The sequence below is a fragment of the Rhincodon typus genome, chromosome 6 (assembly GCF_021869965.1).
Source record: "Rhincodon typus isolate 14 chromosome 6, sRhiTyp1.1, whole genome shotgun sequence".
NCBI classification, from domain to species: domain Eukaryota; kingdom Metazoa; phylum Chordata; class Chondrichthyes; order Orectolobiformes; family Rhincodontidae; genus Rhincodon; species Rhincodon typus.
In genome coordinates, this window is record NC_063337.1 from 30970118 (window position 1) to 30992381 (window position 22264).

General features: G+C 43.2%; 1 protein-coding gene across 1 annotated transcript in view; it reads right to left on the bottom strand.

Moving 5' to 3' along the window:
* b3glcta (beta 3-glucosyltransferase a) overlaps window positions 1-22264 on the bottom strand; it is a 156399-nt gene that overhangs the window by 83509 nt on the left and 50626 nt on the right. Inside the window, exon 5 of the mRNA XM_020529584.2 lies at window positions 7197-7273. Coding sequence (XP_020385173.1) covers window positions 7197-7273 — 77 coding nt within the window. The remainder of the gene's footprint in view (window positions 1-7196; window positions 7274-22264) is intronic.

Consider the following 22264-nt stretch of genomic DNA (forward strand, 5'->3'; position numbering starts at 1 on the left):
CATGGGAGCACTGCAATCAGAACTAACCAGAGCCAGCAAGCAGAAAACATCTCTCTATCCTCTCTGTGCAAGTGAAAATACATAAAAACAAAGAAACTTTAAAAACGGAATTCTTATCCAAGGAAAGACCTGGATCCACCTTATCAATGATTGAATCAATGAACAACCATTGCTCTGCAGGTAACAGCATGTCGTTATTGCTAAAATCAAAAGAACTGTGAGAAACAACATCACTCACTCTCATGATTTAGACTTTTGATCATCAGAATTTTGTTTTCACTGCCTGTATTTTTCTACCCATTATATTTGCATTAAGATGTTAGTCCTTCATCTGGCTTATTCATGAATGAATGTGTGCGTGCATTTTGGGTATAGGTTAATTGGCAGAGTAGTGGATCAGTAATCCTTTCTTTATTCCCTGCCATTTGTTAAAGAATAAGTGTATTTACAGTGGTTGCTTTATGTTAATGACAAAATTGGCAGAAATTGCTTCTGTTCTGATCAGCAGTCATTCAGGTAAATTGATCAACTTGATGGTCCCATTGATATTTAGATACTTGTGATGGCTCGTGGAATAGTTATGCTCCATTATCAATGCACTTTCCTAGTTAAGCTGTAAGAGTACACTAACAATGCTGGTAGCTAGGAAGTTTCAGGATTTTGACCTAGCAATAGTAAGGTGATACAGCTCCAAGTATGGACCGTATGAGACCTGGAGGGGAACCTGCATTTTGCAGGGTTCTTGTGCATCTATTGCTCTTGTCCTTTTCAGTGATGGACATGGATTTGGAAGATGCTGTCAGAGAAGCCTGGGTGCTGCAGTGCATCTTGTAGACGGTTTTCTGGATGGTGTTGAGCTGTTTCGGTGTTGAACGGTTTCAGTGTTGTTGCAGTCATTTCTTGATATGATATGAAGTGGATCAAGTTGGTTAAAAACTGGTATCGGTGATGCTGGGACCTCAGGAGCAGGCCAGGTGGATTATTCAATCAGTACTTTTGAGAAAAAGGTAGGCAATTGGCATAGATAATAGAGCTGGTGCAGAATGATAGGCCGAATGCACCGGCCTATCATGCTGCACCGGCATAATTCTGTGACTCTGACTGAAGATGGCCGTGTGATATGCTGGGCTTGCCCATCGAGGATGACGATATCGGTGGAGCCTTTTCCTCCAGTGAGTTGCTAATTGTCCGTTACTTTCATGACTATCTGTGGCAGGGCCGCAAAGTTTCTATCGGTTCTAATGGTTACGGCATTGCTTAGTCCTGTCTTTGCATGCTGCTTTAGCATGTCGGTACTTCATTTTTAGGAATGCCTGGTGCTGCTCCTGGCTTGCCCTCCAGCATTCTTCACTGAACTAGGATTCATCTTATGGCTGGATGATAATGGTATTACCGAGTGGCAATTTGATAGGCCACTAGGTTCTAGACTGTGAGATAACAAGGTGTAGAGCTGGATGAACACAGCAGGCCAAGCAGCATCAGAGGAGCAGGAAAGCTCGACCCTTCTTCAGAAATGGGGGAGGGGAAGGGGATTCTGAAATAAATCGGGAGAAAGGGGGAGGCGGATAGAAGATGGATAAAGGAGAAGATAGGTGGAGAGGAGACAGACAGGTCAAAGAGGCGGGGTTGGAGCCAGTAAAGGTGAATGTAGGTGGGGAATTAGGGAGGGGATAGGTTGGTCCAGGAAGGACGGACAGGTCAAGGAAGCGGGATGAGGCTAGTGGGTAGGAGATGGGGATGGGGCTTGAGGTGGGATGCATGGACGAGCTGGGCTGGTTTTGGGATGCGGTCAGGGGAGGGGAGATTTTGAAGCTTGTGAAGTCCACATTGATACCCTTGGGCTGCAGGGTTCCCAAGCGAAATATGAGATGCTGTTCCTGCAGCTTTCAGGGGACATCATTGTGGCAATGTAGGAGGCTCAGGATGGACACGTCATCCAAGGAGTGGGAGGGGGAGTTGAAATGGTTCACGACTGGGAGGTGTAGTTGCTTGTTGCGAACCGAGCATAGGTGTTCCGCAACGCGGTCCCCAAGCCTCCGCTTGGTTTCCCCGATGTACAGGAGGCCACAACGGAAACAGCGGATACAGTATACCACATTAGCAGATGTGCAGGTGAACATCTGTTTGATGTGGAAGGTCTTCTTCGGGCCTGGGATGGGGGGTGAGGGCGGAGGTATAGGGGCAGGTATAGCACTTGCTGCAGTTGCAGGGAAAAGTGCCAGGGGTGGTGGGGCTGGTGGGGAGTATGGAGCGGACAAGGGAGTCACGGAGAGAGGGGTCCCTCCGGAAAGCAGATAAGGATGGGGAGGGAAAAATGTCTTTGGTAGTGGGGTCAGATTGCAGATGGCGGAAGTGTTGGAGGATGATGCGTTGGATCCGGAGGTTGGTGGGGTGGTACGTGAGGACGAAGAGGATTCTGTTTTGGTTGTTATTGCAGGTACGGGTGTGAGGGATGAGTTGCGGGAAATGTGAGAGACACGGTTGAGGGCATTTTCGGCCACTGTGGAGAGGAAGTTGCGGTCCTTGAAAAACGAGGACAAGGACATCTGGGATGTCCGGGAGTGGACTGCCTCATCTCGGGAGCAGATGCGGCAGAGGCAAAGGAATTGGGAATGGGGATGGCATTTTTGCAGGAAAGTGGGTGAGAGGAGGTGTATTCTACGTAGCTGTGGGAGTCGGTAGGCTTGAAATGGATATCGGTTTCCAGGTGGAGGCCAGAGATGGAGACAGAGAGGTCCAGGAAGGAGACAGAGGTATCAGAGATGGTCCAGGTGAACTTAAGGTTGGGGTGGAAGGTGTTAGTGAAGTGGATGAACTGTTCACGCTCCTCGTGGGAGGACGAGGTGGCGCCGATGCAGTCATCGATGTAACAGAGGTACAGGTGGAGGATAGGGCCAGTGTAGCTTTGGAAGAGGGATTGTTCCACGTATCCTACAAAGAGGCAGGCATAGCTTGGGCCCATGCAGGTACCCATGGCCACCCCCTTTGTCTGTAGGAAGTGGGAGGAATTGAAGGTGAAGTTGTTAAGGGTGAGGACGAGTACTGCTAAGCGGATTAGTGTGTCAGTGGAGGGAGACTGGTCGGGCCTGCGGTAGAGGAAGAAGCGGAGGGCCTTTAGGCCATCTGCATGGGGAATGCAAGTGTACAGGGACTGGACGTCCACGGTAAAGATGAGGTGTTGGGGACCAGTGAATTGGAAGTTTTGGAGGAGGTGGAGGGCGTGGATGGTGTCACGGACGTAGGTGGGGAGTTCCTGGACCAAGGGGGAAAAAATGGAGTCGAGATAAGTGGAGATGAGTTGGGTGGGGCAGGAGCAGGCGGAGATAATGGGTCGACCAGGGCAGTCAGGGTTGTGGATTTTGGGAAGGAGATAGAAACGGATGGTGCGGGGTTGGGGAACAATGAGGTTAGAGGCTGTGGGTGGGAGGTCACCTGAAGTGATGAGATTGTGGATGGTCTGGGAGATAATGGTTTGGTGGTCGGGGGTGGGATCATGATCAAGGGGGCGGTAGAAGGAGGTGTCAGGGAGCTGGCGTCTGGCCTCGGCTCCCTTGTCCGCGGGTTTTATGGTGAGGTTAGGGTTGGAGCGGAGGGCTGCACGTTCTGTGGGGGAGATGTTGGAGTGGGTGAGAGGGGTGGAGAGGTTGAGGCGATTGATGTCTCGACGGCAGTTAGGGATGAAGAGGTCTAGGCAGGGTAGGAGGCCTTGGGGTGGTGTCCAGGAGGAGGGGGTGTGTTGGAGGCGGGAGAAGGGGTCAGTAGAGGGAGTAGAGGGAGGGTTAGGCTCACGATTAAAAAAGTAAGCGCGGAGGTTCTAGATTGTGGTTGAATACAATTTTGCTGCAGATTATGCCTATGAGAAAAGACTGGATAGGCTAGTGTTTGGTTTTGGAACAGTCAAGGTTGAGCAGGGTATTGACAGAGATGTATAAAGTTATGACAGACATAGAAAAGTTGGATAGGAAAGCACTTTTTAAATTAGTAGAGAGGTCTATAACCGGGGACAATGCTCTTAAGCTAAGAGGTAGAAGGCCAAGTGCAGAGTTGAGACATTTTTTCACACAGATGGTGTTGGGACTCTGGACCTCATTGCCTAAAAGGATGGTTGAGTCAGAAACTTTCAAAACATTAAAGCAGTGTTTATAAATTCACTTTGGTTGCCATGGCCGCCAAAGCTGTGAGCCAGAAGTTGGAAAATAGGATTAGTGTAGTCAGATCTTTGTTGACCACAAAGGGCACGATTGGCCAATTGGCCTACTTCTGTGCTGTATGCATCTTTGATGGCTCACAGAGCCTTGAGGATGTCCAATTTTGAGTTGCTAGGTCTGTTCAAATAGGATTAGTATAGTCAGATCTTTGTTGACCACAAAGGGCATGATTGACCAAATGGCCTATTTTTGTGCTGTATGCATTTTTGATGGCCCACAGAGCATTGAGAGTGCCCAATTTTGAATTGCTAGTTCTGTTCAAAGTTCATTCCATTCAACAGAATGTTAATGTCACACAACATGATGGAGGTTACCTTCAATATGAAGATGGGACTGTATCCCGCAAGGACGGTATGGTCATCACACCTACCAGATGCATCTGTGACAATTAAATTGGTAAGGATGAGATCAAGTAAATTTTCCGTGTTATTGGTTTCCTCAGCACTTAATGCAGATCTAGTCTTGCAGACATATTCTTTAGGATTCGGTCAGCTTGGTCACTCCAGCACTACATTGAAATCCCTCATCAAGATTCACGTGTTCTTGCCAGCCTCAGTGCTTCTTCCAAGTGGAGTTTAAAATGGAGGAACATCGACTCATTAGCTGAAGGGATCATTGGTGGTAATCAGCAGGTGATTTCCTTGTCCTTGTTTGATCTGATGCCATGAACCTTCATGAAGAACGTATTCAATGTCGTAGACTTCCAAAACAATTTCCTCCCAACTTCCCAACTGTATACCACTGTGCTGCTACCTTGGTAGGTTTGTCTGTCAGTACGTCAGGACATCCTCAGGGATAGCAATGGTGGTGTCCAGCTCATTAGCTCTAAGGAATGATTCCATGTCTATGACGCCATGACTATGGCTATCATTGGGTCAGCTCTCCTAAATTTATCACAATCCTAAGACATTAGTAAGGAGTTTTTAGCAGGATTGATAGGGCTGGGTTTGTCATTGTCATTGTTGTTTCCAGTGTCTTGGTCAATACTCAGCGGTCCATCCAATTTCAGTCCTTTAGATCTGTAACAGTTTTGATGCAAGTGAGCAACTTGCTAATCCATTTCAGAAGGCGGTTAAGAGTCAACCACAATTCTCTGGTTGTGGAGTCACATGTAATAGAGAAGGTTAGAACAACAAATTTCCTCTGCAAAAAGACATTAATGAACTGGATGGGTGTTTATGACTATCAACAATTGTTACATAACTCTCTTTTTTGTTGAATTTAAATTTCACCATGTGCTGTGGGATTTTGACCTTTGTCCTGAAGCTTTATGCTAACTGTGGTTTACTAGTCTTGTGATGTTGCCCCTATGCAACCACCTACCCTCAATCTATTGATATGTATGCTATAAAGGCAAGTCTTTATATTTTAGGAAGCTTTCTTTGGTAACCATATTTATACAAACAAAAATTGTTCAAAGTACTTTTGAAAATAATCATCAGGACATTTTTACTGTTGAAAGACACACAATGTCCCACAAGCAAAGTAAAACTTTCTCTCCAGATATTGAGCCTTTTATCATATATCCTGGTTAAGTCAGTCTCACAAAACTGATTGCTGTTTTTCACTAACACTTACAAAATTACATTCAAGCATTCACATATTGCAAAACCATACGTTCCCATCAGAGATTTTATTGTTCAAACAAAAATAGTTATTTCTGCTCTGGTTTCCTCCCACAAACCAAAGATGTGCAGGTTAGATGGATTGGCTATGCTAAATTGCCCAGTGTCCAGGATCGTGCAGGCTAGGTGGATTACCCATAGGAAGTGCAGTCATAGGAGTGGGTCTGGGTGGGACGCTCTTTGGAGGATTGGTGTGGACTTGATGGGCCGAATGGCCTGCTTCCACACTGTAGGGATTCTATCGATTCTATAAAAAGGGTCTGATTCTTGCTTTTACATAAATGTCAGTGAACATTCTTGAATAAACTTTGGACTACAATCTTTTGAAAACCACAGATATTGACACTCCAAATTTGAAATGTGATTAGTTCAACTGCATTTTTGCAACCTGCTTCAGTTCATTGTTACTTACAAATTAAAAAGGGGCTTATGTTGTTATAATAAATATCAACAATGAAAGCCACAGCCAATGTCCCAGTGGGAAATTTAATTAAATTTTAGTTGCCTTTTACAAAACACAAATTATTGTCTATTAAATAGAACAGATTGTGCTTTTCACAAATTGCATGTCCTATTAACCCTTTCACAAATAAAGTCATTAAAATTGGATATTACAAGCATAGCCCAATGCGACAAATATCTAATTATAGAATCCCTACAGTGTAGAAGCAGGCAATTTAGCCCATCAAGTCCACATCGACCCTCCGAACAGCATCCTACCAGAACTGATCCCCCCAACTATCCCTGTATTTCCCTTAGCTAATCCATCTAGCCTCCACATCCCTGCACACTATGGGTAATTTAGCATGGCCAATCTACCTAATCGGCACATCTTTGGACTGTGGGAGGAAACCGGAACATCTGGAGGAAACCCACGCAGACATGGGCAATCATGAATGTGCAAACGCCACACAGACAGTTGCCCAAGACTGCATTCGAACCCAGTGCTAACCACTGAGCCACCATGCCACCCATGTTAAGACTGCACGTTGTGACAGCTGAAAAATCCAATCTTTGCCATAATCTTAGACACTGGGCATACTTTCTTCCATGCAAAAATCATATTTATGAAGTATTTACTTGATGATGTGTGTGCATTTTCTGTTGCAGGGAGACACATGTATTGATAGAATATTGGTCTATATTTTAAAAGGTTTCAAACCAATATACTTGGGACACACAGTAAATCAGTTGATTCTTAATTATTTATAATACCTTATTTTAAAGCAAACTATGTTAACAGGCACATGAACCCCTGACTTCAACAGTGAGAATCACTTCCCATCTGACGATGCATATCTTAAGGGTAGACAGAAACAATTTAATTTCCCATAGTTTTTTCTGCATTAGATGGAATACGTACTGTGGTAATATGGGAATGATTGTCCAAGTTCCTTCCTGTTTGCTCAATTCATGGATTAGCAGCACAGTAGGTAGATGCTAAGAGGGGGAAAATATGAATATGATTAACATGAAACCAAAAATTATTACTGTTCTCCCACAATCATTTCTATGGAAATTCTCATTCTGCCATCAGTGGAATGGTTTGAACCATGTATGTGTCAGCATGACCATCAGCACTGATGCGTAATTAACCCACTCAAAAGTAAATACAATTTAGCAACTGGATTATTTGAAAATAAACCTAAGGCTGAATCCTCCCAGAAACTGATTAAGTGTCAATTTTGGTGAGATTCAGAGAGCTTTGGCAAATTTTCTCACAGTATCTTCCCAAACTCAGCACATTACTCATATATCACATCCCTACAGCGTCCCATTCATCATATTCTCCCACTTGTCACAGATGGCAGTACAGGCCTCTCCAGAACCTCCCAGGATTCTTAATGTCAGTGCCATCAATTAAAAAGCAGGATTTCAAGGGTAGTGATCTCCGGATTACTTCCAGCACCACCTGCCAGTGAGGATACAAATAGATACGCCAGACGAATGTGGTGTAGGGGGCAGGGTTTTCAGTTTTTGGATCATTGGGATCTCTTCTGGGGTACAGGTGACCTGTATAAGAGGGATGGGTTGTACTTGAACTGGAGGGGGTCCAATATCCTTGCAGGCAGATTTGCTAGTGTTACCTGGGAGCGTTTAAACTAGTTTGGCAGGGGGGTGGGATTCCAAATAAGAGACGGACCATTGAGAAATCAGGGGCAAATACATTAGCCATTGAGAGCAAGTTTAATATTCAGGAAGCCAGGGGCGCAGTAAATGGAGGGAAAAGACTTATAGTTTAAAGTGCTTTTCTTTCATCATATGAGGCAGATAAACTCAGACAATGGATTGGCTCTGGAGACTGGGATATTATAGCCATAACAGAAACATGGCTGAGAGAAGGGCAGGACTGGCACCTCAATGTTCCAGCATACAGAAGATACAGGCATGACAGAAGTACATGTAAGCGAGGAAGAGGAGTTGCCTTTTTGATAAGGAAGGACATAACAATAGTGTTAGAGAGGATATTCTTAAGGGGTCATCAAATGAGGCCATATAGTTAGAACTTAGAAACAAAATGGGGATGGTCACTCTGTTGCCACTGTATTATAGACACCCAAATAGCCAGTGGATACTAGATGAGCAGATGTGTACAGAGGTTGCAGATACCTGTAGGAATAACAGAGTAGTATTGGTTGGAGATTTTAATTTCGCCTGTATTGACTGGACCACCAGAGTGTAAAAGGCCTGGACTAGGTGGTATTTGTCAAACGTGTCCAAGAAAATTTCCTAAAACAATATGTAAAGGGTCCCAGTCTGGAGGGTGCAACACTGGACCTCCTCTTAGGAAATGAGGTCGGGCAAGTGACTGAAGTGTCAGTCGGAGAGCACTTTGGGTGCAGTGACCATAACTCTCTTAGTTTTAACACAGTAATGGAGAAAGATAGGACAGGTCCATAAGTTAAGGTGCTAAACTGGAGCATGCCCAATTTTGGGACCCCCTAGGGAGGATGTAGCAGCTGTTGATTAGGTGAGTCTGTTTGACGGAAAAGGAATGACTGGCAAAAGGGAGGGTTTTAAAAGTGTGATATCAAGACAGTATATCCCTGTCAGGATGAAGGGAAAAGCTGGCAGGTTTAGGGATCCCTGGCTGACAAGGGATATTGAGGCTCTGGTCAGGAAAAAGAAGGGAGACAGTGGGTTTAAATTATTGGGCTCAAGTGAATTCCTAGATGACAATATAAAGTGTAGGAGCACACTTAAAAGAGAAATCAGAAAAGCAAAAACAGAGTATGAGACGGATCTGGCAGATAAGGTTAAAGATAATCCCAAGAGGTTTGATAGCTATATTAAGATAAAAGGGTGACTAGGGAGAGAATGAGTCCCCTTAAAGATCAACATGGCCGTCTACACGTGGAACCAGAGGAGATGGGGGAGATTTTTAATGAATATTTCTCTTCAGTGTTTACTGAGGAAAGAATCATGGATGCTAAGGAAATAAGGGAAACGAGTGAGGATGTTTTGAACCGCATATATATCACCAGAGAAGTGTTTGCAGCCTTAGATCGCATTAAGGTGGATAAATTCCCTGGGTCTGATCAAGTCCATCCTCGGAAGTTGTGGGATGTTTGGGAAGAAATTGCAGAGGCCCTTGCAGAGGTTTTTGCTTCATCTTCAGCCACTGAAGTAGTTCCAGAAGACTGGAGGATGGCTAATGTTGTTCCATTGTTTAAGAAAGGTAGCAAAGACGAGGCAGGGAACTACAGGCCAGTTAACCTGACATTAGTGGTAGGCAAGTTATTGGAGAAGATACTGAGGGACAGGATCAACCAACATTTGGATAGTCAAGGTCTGATTAAGGATAGTCAGCACAGATTTGTGCGCAGGAAGTCATGTCTGACAAATCTTTTAGAGTTTTACAAAGAGGTAAGCAAGAGGCTAGATGAGGGTAGGGCAGTGGATGTTGTCTATATGGACTTTAGAATGGCATTTGACAAGGTCCCGCATAGCAGGCTAGTCATGAAGGTTAGGTTGCATGGGATCCAAAGGAGGGCTAGCTAATTGGATACAAAATTGGCTCGATTATAGGAAGCTGAGGGTGATGGTTGAAAGTTATTTCTCGGATTGGAGGCCTGTGACTAGTGGTATGCCACAGGGGTCGGTGCTGGGACCTTTCATATTTGTTATTTACATTAATAATCTGGATGTGAATGTACAAGGCTTGATTTGTAAGTTTGCAGATGATACAAAATTAGGAGGTATCATTGAAAGCGAGGATGGTTATCAAAAATTACAGAGGGATCTTGATCAGACGGGGAAGTAGGCCGAGGATTGGCAAATGCAATTCAATACAGATAAGTGTGAGGTGATGCACTTTGGACTTGTACAGTAAATGGTAAGGTCCTGAGGAGTGTTGTGGAACACAGGGATCTAGGAGTTCAAGTACATAGTTCGTTGAAGGCGGCATCACAGGTGGACAGGGTGGTGAAGAAGGCATTTAGCACGCTGGCCTTCATCAGTTGAGGCAATGAGTATTGGAGTTGGGACATTATGTTACAGTTGTATAAGTCGTTGGCAAGGCCTCACTTGGAGTATTGGGTACAGTTTTGGTCACACTGTTATAGGAAAGATACAGGTAAACTGGAAAGTGTGCAAAGAAGATTTACAAGGATGTTGCCAGGACTAGTGGGCCCAAGTTATAGGGGCTGGCCAGGATAGGACTTTATTCCTTGGAACATAGGAGAATGAGGGGTGACCTTACTGAAGTGCATAAAATCATGAGGGAATAGATAGGATGAATGAATATCATCTTTTTCCCAGGGATGAGGAATTGGTAACTAAAAGGCATAGGTTTAAGGTGAGAGGGGTAATATTTAAGAAGGACCTGAGGGGCAACTTCTTCATGCACAGAGTGGTGCGTATTTAGAATGGGCTGCCAGAGAAACTGGTTGAGGCAGGCACAATAGCAACATTTAAAAACATGTGGATAGGTACTTGGATGGGAAGGATTTAGAGGGATATGGACCAAATGCAGGCAATTGGAACTAGCTGAGTAGGCACCATGGTCAGCATGGACCAGATTAGGACTGTTTCCATGCTGTATTACTCAATGACTCTATCCTAAAAGCCCAGCTGTACACATGGTCAAGTGCTGTCACTCTGCCCTTCACAGTTCTAGTTGTCACGTCCATGCTGGACAGAGGGTAACTGGAACTCTGTTTTGTCTCCCTGACAGAGACCTGGAAGTCTAGCTTAATAGTGGGGTAAGGGGTGCACTCAAGGTCACTGCCCATGGAGCATGCCAAAGATGTTGATGACAGATGGAAGGTCTCGGAGATCAAGCAGGAAACTGGCGTTATGACATGCCCAGTCTAGCTTTCATGTCGGGAATTGTCACTGCCTGGTTTCTACCCAGTGGGTGAGAGAATGGGAAACTACATATCAATGAGGAAAGATGATACATTTCTAAAGACGTTAATGCATGCAGATACATTCAAAAAGGCCTCTCACTACTCACTGGTGAGAATCTCCACTTGCTGTTCAACACTTGGTTGGAAAATGGGACATTTTGCTCTCAGCAGTGGGAAACTCCTCACTGCCCATGTTATTTAGCACCTCGGAAGATTATGCTTCTAATAATCCATTTATAGCAATGTCTTCAAATCCAACCAGGGTCTAGTTGCACTTCATGTATCTTAAATTTCTACAGCCATTTGCCTCTCTTGTCTGTTGCACTCCAACCAACATCCCCCACTAGCCCAATGCACTACATAATTTGGAGCAGAACCTTGACAATTTCAAATATCTGAAGACTAGTTTTTGAAATTCAATCCTTAAACTTCTCTGTCTGTCTTTCTCTGTTTCGAAAGAAACCTTCTTCAAATTTACTTCTTCAGTCAAGCTCTGAGTGAGCCCTCCTAAGTTCTCCTGTTTCTCAGCTTCTCCTTTCTTAGCATCCGTCATCTGGAGGGCTCTTTTTACAATGAAAGCTCTTTTATATAATAAAAACGTTGTATAAATGCAAATTTAGTTGTCTGTCATAAAGTGCATTTGATAAATTTGTTATCTGATAAGAATTAAACTGATTTTTGCACAAGAACTATTACTGTTGTATATAAGGTTCAAATGCACCGTTAGTGCAGTACAGCACAGTTATTTTAACAGTCACTACTCACATTTAACTTCAATCATGAATTCAAAATACTGCTTTAATATAATTTTAATGAAGTGCATCTTTTCTTGTAGTACTGCCAAATGCATAATGAAATTGCCCAAATCAAGACCACTTGCAGAGTTCAGGTGGTTATTCGAAAATGCAGAATAATTTCCTTAACCTCAGTCACAAAGCAACAAAAATGTAAAAGTTTGGTAAAATAAGAATAGTATGCCTTTTAAAATCAGTTATAGAGCAAGTTCAAGGCACAGTTGGTGGATTTCTGGAAACTAATGACATTAAAGATATGGACATTGTAGCATTGATCAAGAACAATCTAGAACAACAGGCAAGGCTTGATAGTCTGAATGGTCTACTCCTATGTTCAGTATCTGAGGAGTCATGAATAATGTTAAGTATTGAATAATCATCAAAAACATTAGATATACAGAACGACAACAGCACAGAAAGAGACTATTTAGTCCACGGTGTCTGCGCCAGCGGAACATACTAGCTGTACTTTCTAATCCCACTTCCAGCACCTGGCCCATAACCTTGCAGGTTACACTGCTTCAGGTGCAGCAAAGTCCAGACACCCACCACCCTGTGGAAGAGATTGTTCCTCATGGTGCTTCTAATCTTTCCACTCATCACCTCAAATCTGTGCACCTGATGACTATCCTCTCTGCTAAGGGATACAGATCTTTCCCGTCCAATTTATCCAAGCTCCTTATTATTCTCAACTCGAATTACTCACCATTCAGCCTCTTCTATTCTAAGTGACACTATTTCAGACCTTAAGCTGGAGGGTAGATCATTGATGCAACTGTCAAAGGCGACTGTGATTAGGCCCATGACACTACCTTAAAGAACTCCTGCACTGGTGTCCTAGAGGTTAGATGTTTGGCCTTAAACAACCACAAACTTCGTGATATTCATGACTCTGATGTGCTCAGAGTTTTCACTGTAATTACTATTTATTTTAACCTTGCCAGAGGTGGATCATCCACTTGACAACTCTATCTGAAGCTGTTGCAAATGCTTGAGCCTTGTCTTTTGCACTGATGTGCTGCACTCCTCATCAGTGAGGCATCTGAGAAGAGAAAGAGACTATCAGGTTGATAATCTTCCGTTCCTGTGAAAGGATCTGAACCATTTCTCTCCACAGATAATGCTCAACGTGCTGAACATTGCCAGCATTTTTATTTTTATTTCAGGTTTCCAGCATCCACATGTTTTTCTTTTAGTAAAGATGAAGATATTTGGGAAGCCTTATGCTCTGATTAGTTGTTTAGTTGTCTGCCAACACACATAACTGAGATGTGGCAAGACTGCAAAACTTTGATGTGACCCATTGGTTATGGTATAGTTAGCTCTCCAAAGATTGTAAACGGTAAACAATTAATTAGGCAAATCAATAAAGAATAAGCATCTCAGTCACTGACCTGGGAAATCTCAGTCCTGGCATTTGATACAAGTGTTTTTTTTGCCAAACATCGGCAGAGAATGCAGGAGGACAGCAAGAAACCAAGAAAATGGTTGTTCAGCTGACTCAGCAGTTATAAGTTTTTGTAGCTGTTGGAATCCGGTAATTCAGAAGAATTGACAATGGATTAGAACATAGAACATTACAGCGCAGTGCAGGCCCTTCGGCCCTCGATGTTGCGCTGACCTGTGAAACCAATCTGAAGCCCATCTAACCTACTCTATTCCATTATCATCCATATGTTTATCCAATGACCATTTAAATGCTCTGATCAAAATGATACACTATAGGAACTGGAACTAGTGTCTAGACATGGAAAAGTAATATTAAAAAGTCACAATGACCTGGAAAAATTGCTGAGAAAGGCCGTAGTATCTTAAATAGAGAGACTTCCTGTTCTAAAATGTGGCTCATACTAACGTTATGCAAAGACTAGATAACAAAATTCACACTCAATTTCATTAAATTTAGCCTAGCTCTAACAATGGTAGAACTGAAAAACTCTGCAAAAACAATACAGGCAATGTTAGCACCCATTTCCTGGCACAAATGTGCTTCTACAATGTTGTAGTAAAATATACTTACCACAATATTTCCACATGTTTCCTGCTGTGACTTTGAATGGACACTTTTTTGTTACAGCCAATGCAAGTGCCTGGTCAGAATACTTCGTGAATGCAGACAAATCAGGGGCAAATGACATAAAAAGGAGAAAAATACTATTTTCATATGTATATTTGTGGAACCAGGGCCCAATGTCCAATCTGTGCTTTCTTTAATATTTTGATGTTAACACTAAATTAATAAATGCCCATGGCAATTCAAAGAATTGTTTCTTACCATAAATTTTGGGTTCAAAACTCAACCTAGATTGGTTGGATGTGAATAATATTCAAACAAATATGCAGATAATTCAGTCTTGGTAGGAACCTGATGCCGTGCAGCCAAGAAAATAACTGCTTAGCTGACCTAATGATTAGCTGGTGAATCAGATAATTTGGAGGGCAATGGCCAAGAGTTCAAGTATCTTCACAGAGGTGATGACACTTTGGAATAAAAGCTAATGCGTATTTAGGGAAAGATAATCCAGCATGTTATGCTCCTGTTAGTGGCATTACCCGTCACTTATTTCAGTCTGAGGTACAACACACAGGAGTCACTTTGTGCTGCTATTCTGGTATCTCTACTGATCCCTCAAGGAATAATTTTAGTTATCACAAAATACAAAGATGAAGCTTACTTCATCCAGTGTCACACAAAATTTGATAGGACTAAAAACAGGCACAGGGTTTATGACATATGACAAAATCAATTCCCATCTATTGCAGATAGTACACAAACACTGATTTTAATATGAAGTCACCACTAAATGTACTGCTGAATGTCTGTGCACACAGGACAAACTTATGAGATGCTAGCTCCACTTAAAATCAGTCTGCACCTCTGAAAGACTTAGTGCATTTTGACTGAAGCACGTTCCATAAGTGGTTGGAGAAGTGTACTGGAGCTGGAACATCATGGACAAATGCTGCAACTTGGCAGAGAGCACACTCCAAGGTTCACCAACTCAACACCAGAGACCTTTGTTTAGGAGATGGACAGGAGGAAGGAGGTGCTTCATGAAACTAGAAGGTTCTCCAAACAGACACTACAAAGACAATGAGAACACATAATTGCTGATGTCACTGTAGCAGCAAATCCCTCCAAACCTGAATGCTCTGCTCCTAGTAGTTCTATGAACTCACGAGCAGTCAAGGTAAGTGAATACATCTTCAAATATCACTCGCCAAGCCAGTGTGTTTGACTGCAGACGTTTTATCACCACGCCTCCCGTGAAGCGTTGGTGTTCTGTCCCGCTTGTTATTTATATACCTTGGTTTGCTGGGGTAGTTGGCATCACTTCTGGTTCTGTTTTTCTGTTTTTCAGTCGTTTGTATATCAGGTCCCGTTCAATGTGCTTGTTGATGGAGTTCCGGTTGGAATGCCAGGCCTCCAGGAATTCCCTGGTATGTCTCTGCTTATGGATGTGTTATCCCAGTCGAACTTGTGTCCTTCTTTGTCCGTGTATATCGAGACCAGTGAGAATTGTTGGTCACTGGCATATAATAGAACTTTTTTTTAGACAAGAGAGAGGACTTAATTCTACACTCATATTTAGGAAATGAAGCTGGGCAGGTGGATGAACTAACAGTGGTTGACCATTCCGGAGACAGTGATCATTATACAATTATATTTTGCACCATTACGATGGGACAAAAACAGAACAAAAGCAATTTTTTTTAAACTGGGGATGGCAAACTTTATAAGCTTAAGTGTTGATTTGGCAAAAGTGGACTGGTTACAGCCACTTGAAGGAAAGTCGGAAGCAAGGTTCTTCAGGCACAGTGTAGACATGTCCCCAAGAAGAAACAGTACTGTCGGAACTAGAGGCCCATGGCTATCCAGAAACGAATAGGGTTAGACAAAGCAGAACAGAGCTGAGACAATCTCAAAATAGTTAACACTTTAGGAAGCTTGGAGGAGCAAAAAAAGTAGAGGGATGAAGTGAAAGAGGAAATTTCGAAAACAAAGACAGGAAACAAAAAATTGTTGGCTTGTAAAACTAAACAGAATGGCAAGGCTGATCTGTGCCACAGTCCTTTCGTTTTCACATGATCTGTGGAAACAGCAAGTGAAAGCACACAGCTGCTTTCCGGAGGGACAACTCTCTCCGTGACTCCCTTGTCCGCTCCACACTCCCCTCCAGCTCCACCACACCCGGCACTTTTCCCTGCAACCGCAGGAAGTGCTACACCTGCCCCCATACCTCCTCCCTCACCCCCTTTCCACATCAAGACTTTCCACATCAAGCAGATGTTCACCTGCACATCTGCCAATGTGGCATACTGCATCCGCTGTACCTGGTGTGGCTTCCTCTACATCAGGGAAACCAAGCGGAGGCTCGGGGACCGCTTTGCAGAACACCTACGGTTGGTTCGCAATAAACAACTGCACCTCCCAGTCGCGAACCATTTCAACTCCCCCTCCCATTCCTCAGACGACATGTCCATCCTGGGCCTCCTGCAGTGCCACAACGATGCCACCCGAAGGTTGCAGGAACAGCAACTCATATTCCGCTTGGGAACCCTGCAGCCCAATGGTATCAATGTGGATTTCACAAGTTTCAAAATCTCCCCTCCCCCTACCGCATCCCAAAACCAGTCCAGCTCGTCCCTGCCTCCCTAACCTGTTCTTCCTCCCACCTATCCCCTCCTCCCACCTCAAGCCGCACCTCCATCTCCTGCCGACCAACCTCATCCCGCCCCCTTGACCTGTCCATCCTCCCTGGACTGACCTATCCCCTTCCTACACTCACCTTTACTGGCTCCATCCCCACCTCTTCGACCTGTTTGTTTCCTCTCCACCTATCCTCTCCTCTATCCCTCTTCTATCCGCCTCCCACTCTCTCCCTATTTATTTCGGAACCCCCTTCCCCTCCCCCTTTTCTGATGAAGGGTCTAGGCCCGAAACGTCAGCCTCTCTGTTCCTATGATGCTGCTTGGCTTGCTGTGTTCATCCAGCCCTGCACCTTGTTGTCTCGGATTCTCCAGCATCTGCAGTTCCTACTATCTCTGATTCAATTTTAGCCCTAATAATGGGTCACTTTATCCTTCCTCATGAAACTTTATGGTATATCCTCAGATGTTAATTTCATACCTAGCCAAGACCCTAACCAGTATGCACAACATGTAGTTCTATATTGTATTGTGGGTTCAGAGGACAGCTCCTTGTCACTGAAAGTATAGGTGCTTGGAAGCATTTAATACACCAGCATTACCTTCTTAGCTGGAAAATCCTCTGCCCAAGCACAACAGTCAGCCTGAACTAATTCATATTGTCCCTAAAATGTGTCAATGTGGCCTTGCTATAAAGCTGCTTCCTGGAGTACACCCCCCACCACCCAAACCTTAACTCACCAGATCTCTCCTGATACCCTTCATCTTGTGTGAGAGGATATGGCAGCACAACATTATAGCTTCATATTCTTCTAGTGGTCTGCCTCGTCAATAGGGAAAATGAGACTATGAATGTACACACCTTGCTTAACTAATTCTTGTAGACCTGAGACATTACAAGAATTCAATCATGCCACAAATTTGGATGATACGGCCTATGTAGACATACTAAAATGGGAATCAAAGGCAGATGCTCAACACTGAATAATCATCAGACTTCTGTTTATTGGAATGGCCCTTCAGTTGACCACAGCTTCCTGCCATTAAGCTTATAACAAAAGTGTGAAAAAGTAAGGAGCTTACACGGACGGGCATCACTTGGCACATTCTTGCTATATGTCGTTGATTCAGCAGAAGTTAATAGGGAAAATGAAGTTCAAGTGAAGATAGGTGAAGGACCAGGCAATGCTGAGGAAGCAGGGAGGCAACAGAAGGTCTTGGACAGACTAAGAGAGTGGGCAAAGAAGTGGCAGATGGAATACAATGTGGGAAAGTGTTAGGTTAGCTCCCTTGGTAGGAAGAATCCAGGCATAGAATATTTTCTAAATGGGGAAAGGCTTCAGAAATCTGAAGCACAAAAGGGAATTAGGAGTCCTAGTTCAGGATTTGCATAAGGTTCAGTTAGCAGTTCAGAAGGCAAATTCAATCTTAGCTGTGTAAGGCTGTCGTCAGACCACATTTGAAATATGGTGAGCAGTTTTGGGCTCTGTATTTAAGGAAGAATGTGCTGGCATTGCAGCGGTCCACAGGAGGTTCATATGAATGATCCTAAGAATGAAGGGCTTGTCATATGAGAAGTGGCTGAGGACTCTGGGTCTGTACCTGATGGACTTTAGAAGGATGAGGGAGGGGGTTGGGCGGTGTGACTGAAACTTACAGAATACTGAGAGGCCTGGATAGGGTGCGTGAGAAGAAGATATTTCCACTAGTAACAGGGACTAGGACCCAAGGGCACAGCCTCAGCATGAAGGAACAACGCTTTAGAAATGAGATGAGGAGGAACTTCTTCAGCCAGAGGGTGGTTAATCTGTGGAACTCATTGCCGCAGAGGGCTGTGGAGGCCAAGTCATTGAGTGCATTTAAGACAGAGATAGAAAGGTCCTTGCTTCGTAAGGAGATCAGGGGTTATGGGGAGAAGGCAGAAGAACAGGGATGAGAAACATACCAGCCATGATCGAATGGCAAAGTAGACTTGATGGGCCAAATGGTATAATTCTGCTCCTATATTTTATGGTTAATTCTTGGAAGTTACACAAGTAGAGATGCAAATACATGCAAATTAGGTTCCTGACACCAGATAGCAAGAAGCTTCACCTGGCTTCAATTGCTGGAGTTTATCCTGACAATAGACATCTAAGTTTTGAATTCCCGCCTAATTAAGTTGGCATGCCCACCATTCTTCTCACTATCTCTAGGAGCAGATAATTGTTTCTTGAGTTACGGTGCATTCAAGTGTGAAGAACATTCAGAATTAAATTTAACACACTAGGTTTCAAGTAATACAATGTTTCTTTAGTTTCCATTCATTATACACTGAGTTAAAATCCACTTATACGATTAAACCAATCATTTTCAAAGCAATTTAGCCAATATTCTCTTCGTGGTGCTATGTTTTTGAAAATCAAAATTAGAGAACAAAGGGGCAATATTCATTTTTCAGCATGCTTTAGCCATAGACAAATATCAAAGATTTACACCAATTCAAGAATAATTAAAGTTAAAAACAATCAAATTGCAAGGAACTGAAATACATCAATTAATTGAACAGGAAGGACTCCAAAAGAAATTGCATTGATACAGTTACCGCAGTACTAAGGGAAGGAATGCAGACAGATATAAAATACGTGACATCAGCTGATATAAACACATCCTTTTTCTACATGTAAAGTGTATTATTGCTGCTCAATTATCCCATAAAATATATCTGCAAGCATGGTATTGATACTCGACTACACCATAAACGTTTTTTAAAAGTTATTTATACACGTAAGACTGAACAAGTATCATCTGAAACTGTGAGCATACATTGTGAAACAGATAGATGCCAGGTTATATAAAGGCATCCTCAGTTGTCAGAGATATTCTGAACAATACATGAAAAAGCTTTGACTGCTTCATCAATGATCTTCCCTCTATTATAAGGTCAGAAGTGGGGTAGTTTACTGACGATTGTAATGTTTAGCACCATTCGTGACTACAGATGCTGAAGCAGTCTATGCCTGGCAAGTAACATTTGTGAGACAAAAGAATCAGGCAATGACTATCTCAAATAAGAGAGGATCTAGCTATCGCAACTTGACATTCAGTGGCATTATCACTGCTGTTTCCCCAATAGCAACATTCTGGGAGTTACCACTGACCAGAAACTGAACAGGGCAAGTATACAAATGCTGTGGCAACCACTGCAAATCAGGAGCTAGGAAACCTGCAACAAGTAGCTCACTTCTGATTCCCAAAAAGCCTATCCAATATCTACAAGGCACAAGTTTGAATGTGATGAAATACTTTCAGTTTGCCTGGAAGAGTGCACCTCTTGCAATTCATGAAGCTGGACACCATTTAGAACAAAGCAGCCCACTTGGTAGGCACCATATCCACATTCATTCCCTCCATCGCCAATGCTCATTAGCAGCAATGTGTGCCATCTATAGTTTCTGAGCTGCAGAAGTTCACCAAGGCTTCTTAGAGAACATTCTTCAAACCCATGGCCAAGGACAAGGGCAGAGGATACGCAGGAACACCATCTGCAAGTTCTCCTCCAAGACACTCACCATCCTGACTTGGAAATATATCACCACTCCCTGAATATCACAGGGTCAAGATCCTTGAACTCCCTCCCTAACAGCATTGTTGGGATAACCACACTAAATAAGCCTAGTGGTTCAAGAAGGCAGCTCACCACCACCTTCACAAGGCAACTAGGGATGGGAAACAAATACGGGTCCACCTTATGACACACACATTCCATGGATAAATTAAAAACAAGCTCGTAATGGTTTATTGCTTTACAATGATACATATCAATTTTACTTGAATAATATAAATATATTCCTTAATACAGTAATCAGATCTCGCGCCTGGTTATTACAAAACATTTATCCTAAAATAAATTAAATAAGAATCTTGGAATTTAGAACATCTTTCAAAGAAACTTTTAGTCAACCATTTTTGTTTGTTGCTTGCACTTTACAAAATTATGTATGGGAAGGTGGCTAAAACGAATAGCCCTTGAAATTAAAACCTTAAGAATTGCAAATGCTGTAAATCAGAAACAAAAACAGAAGTTGCTGGAAAAGCTCAGCAGGTCTGGCAGCATCTGTGAACAGAAATCAGAGTTAACGTTTCGGGGCCAGTGACCTTTCTTCAGAATGGCTGCTTAACGGCTGGGTTCTGAGGAAGGGTCACTGGACCCGAAACAATAACTCGGATTTCTCTGCACAGATGCTGCCAGACCTGTTGAGCTTTTCCAGCAACTTCTGTTTTTGTAGCCCTTGAAATTAGGTCACAATGTGCAATTAACCAACGCACATTTGGGTGCAACACAGGCAGAACACTGTTTTCATGTTGCTTGCTTATTTACATAATTTCTGCATACAGCGGGTACTAAATATGCTATTGATTTTGTACACCAATTAACAGGGCGGCAAATCTATACTACTTAACACTACTTACATCTAACTCACGCCTCTTAAACAAGAGGTGTTTTATGGCTGTCACAAATGTAATGGTTCTGAGTTAACAGACCTAGAAAAGAAAGAAGGATGCCTTAACATACTTAACATAGAACACAGTAGGTACTAAAGTCCTCTGATGCAGCATTGGAAAACTTGGAGACTGCTCCACTTCAGTCACACACAAACATAACTACAACACTGCTGCGCGGCTTACAGTTACATCTCACAGCTCACACACACTGTCAACTATTCGTGCTGATCACATCACCCAACTGTATTCCATTACATTTCTCTCTGACAGAAAGGGGCGCACAACTGAAGGCATCAGAAGCTAACTGGAGATTGAAATGACACGACTGCACATCTTCTCCTCCATATGGAGGAGAGTGTGCTGGACATTAAACATAGAAACATCGAAAACAGCAGCTGGAACAGGACATTCAGGCTCTTGTAGCCTGCTCCACCATTCAATATGATCATGGCTGAACATCCACCTGAGTACCCTGTTCCCGCTTTCTCCCCATACTCTTTGATCTCTTAGACTCTGTTTCTCTTACTACTTTGTACTTAAGTTTTTTTGTACCTAGGTCCCTTTGTACCTTACACATACCACCATGTGTGGCTACACTACATACTTTTCACTGTACTGCCGTGCTTGAGTACACGTGATAATAAAATCCAAACCTAAACCTAATCTATACCTAACATTACTGTAATGGCTACCATTAAAGGTGTGGCCATTTGGCAAGACTAAACTTACTGAAAATGACAATGGGTAGAATCTTACAGGGGTCTGAGTGTGTGGGCTATGGCGGGATTTGTGGCAGAATTGGGTAAGGTGTTTGGCAAAGCCCATCTCAACCATGGGAGCATCCCATACAATCATTTATGTGTTTGACAAGCAGTGAGGTGGGTTGCCAATTACGGGGTTTATTGCTTGCTAAATGCCTTATTAACAATGCAACTTGTCATATTAACATTCAGCGTCCTTGTAAGCATTGCCCTTACCGGGCTTTGCTTGTAGCTGGTTCACTGGCCACCTGGGTGTTGTCCTGGTGGTGAAAATATTGAATGAAGTTTTTTGCACATGGTGTCTCACAGCGTCGATGCATGTACATACACATACACCACAGGTGATGTAAGGAGAAAGTAAGCAATACTACCATGAAACGGGGGGGGGGG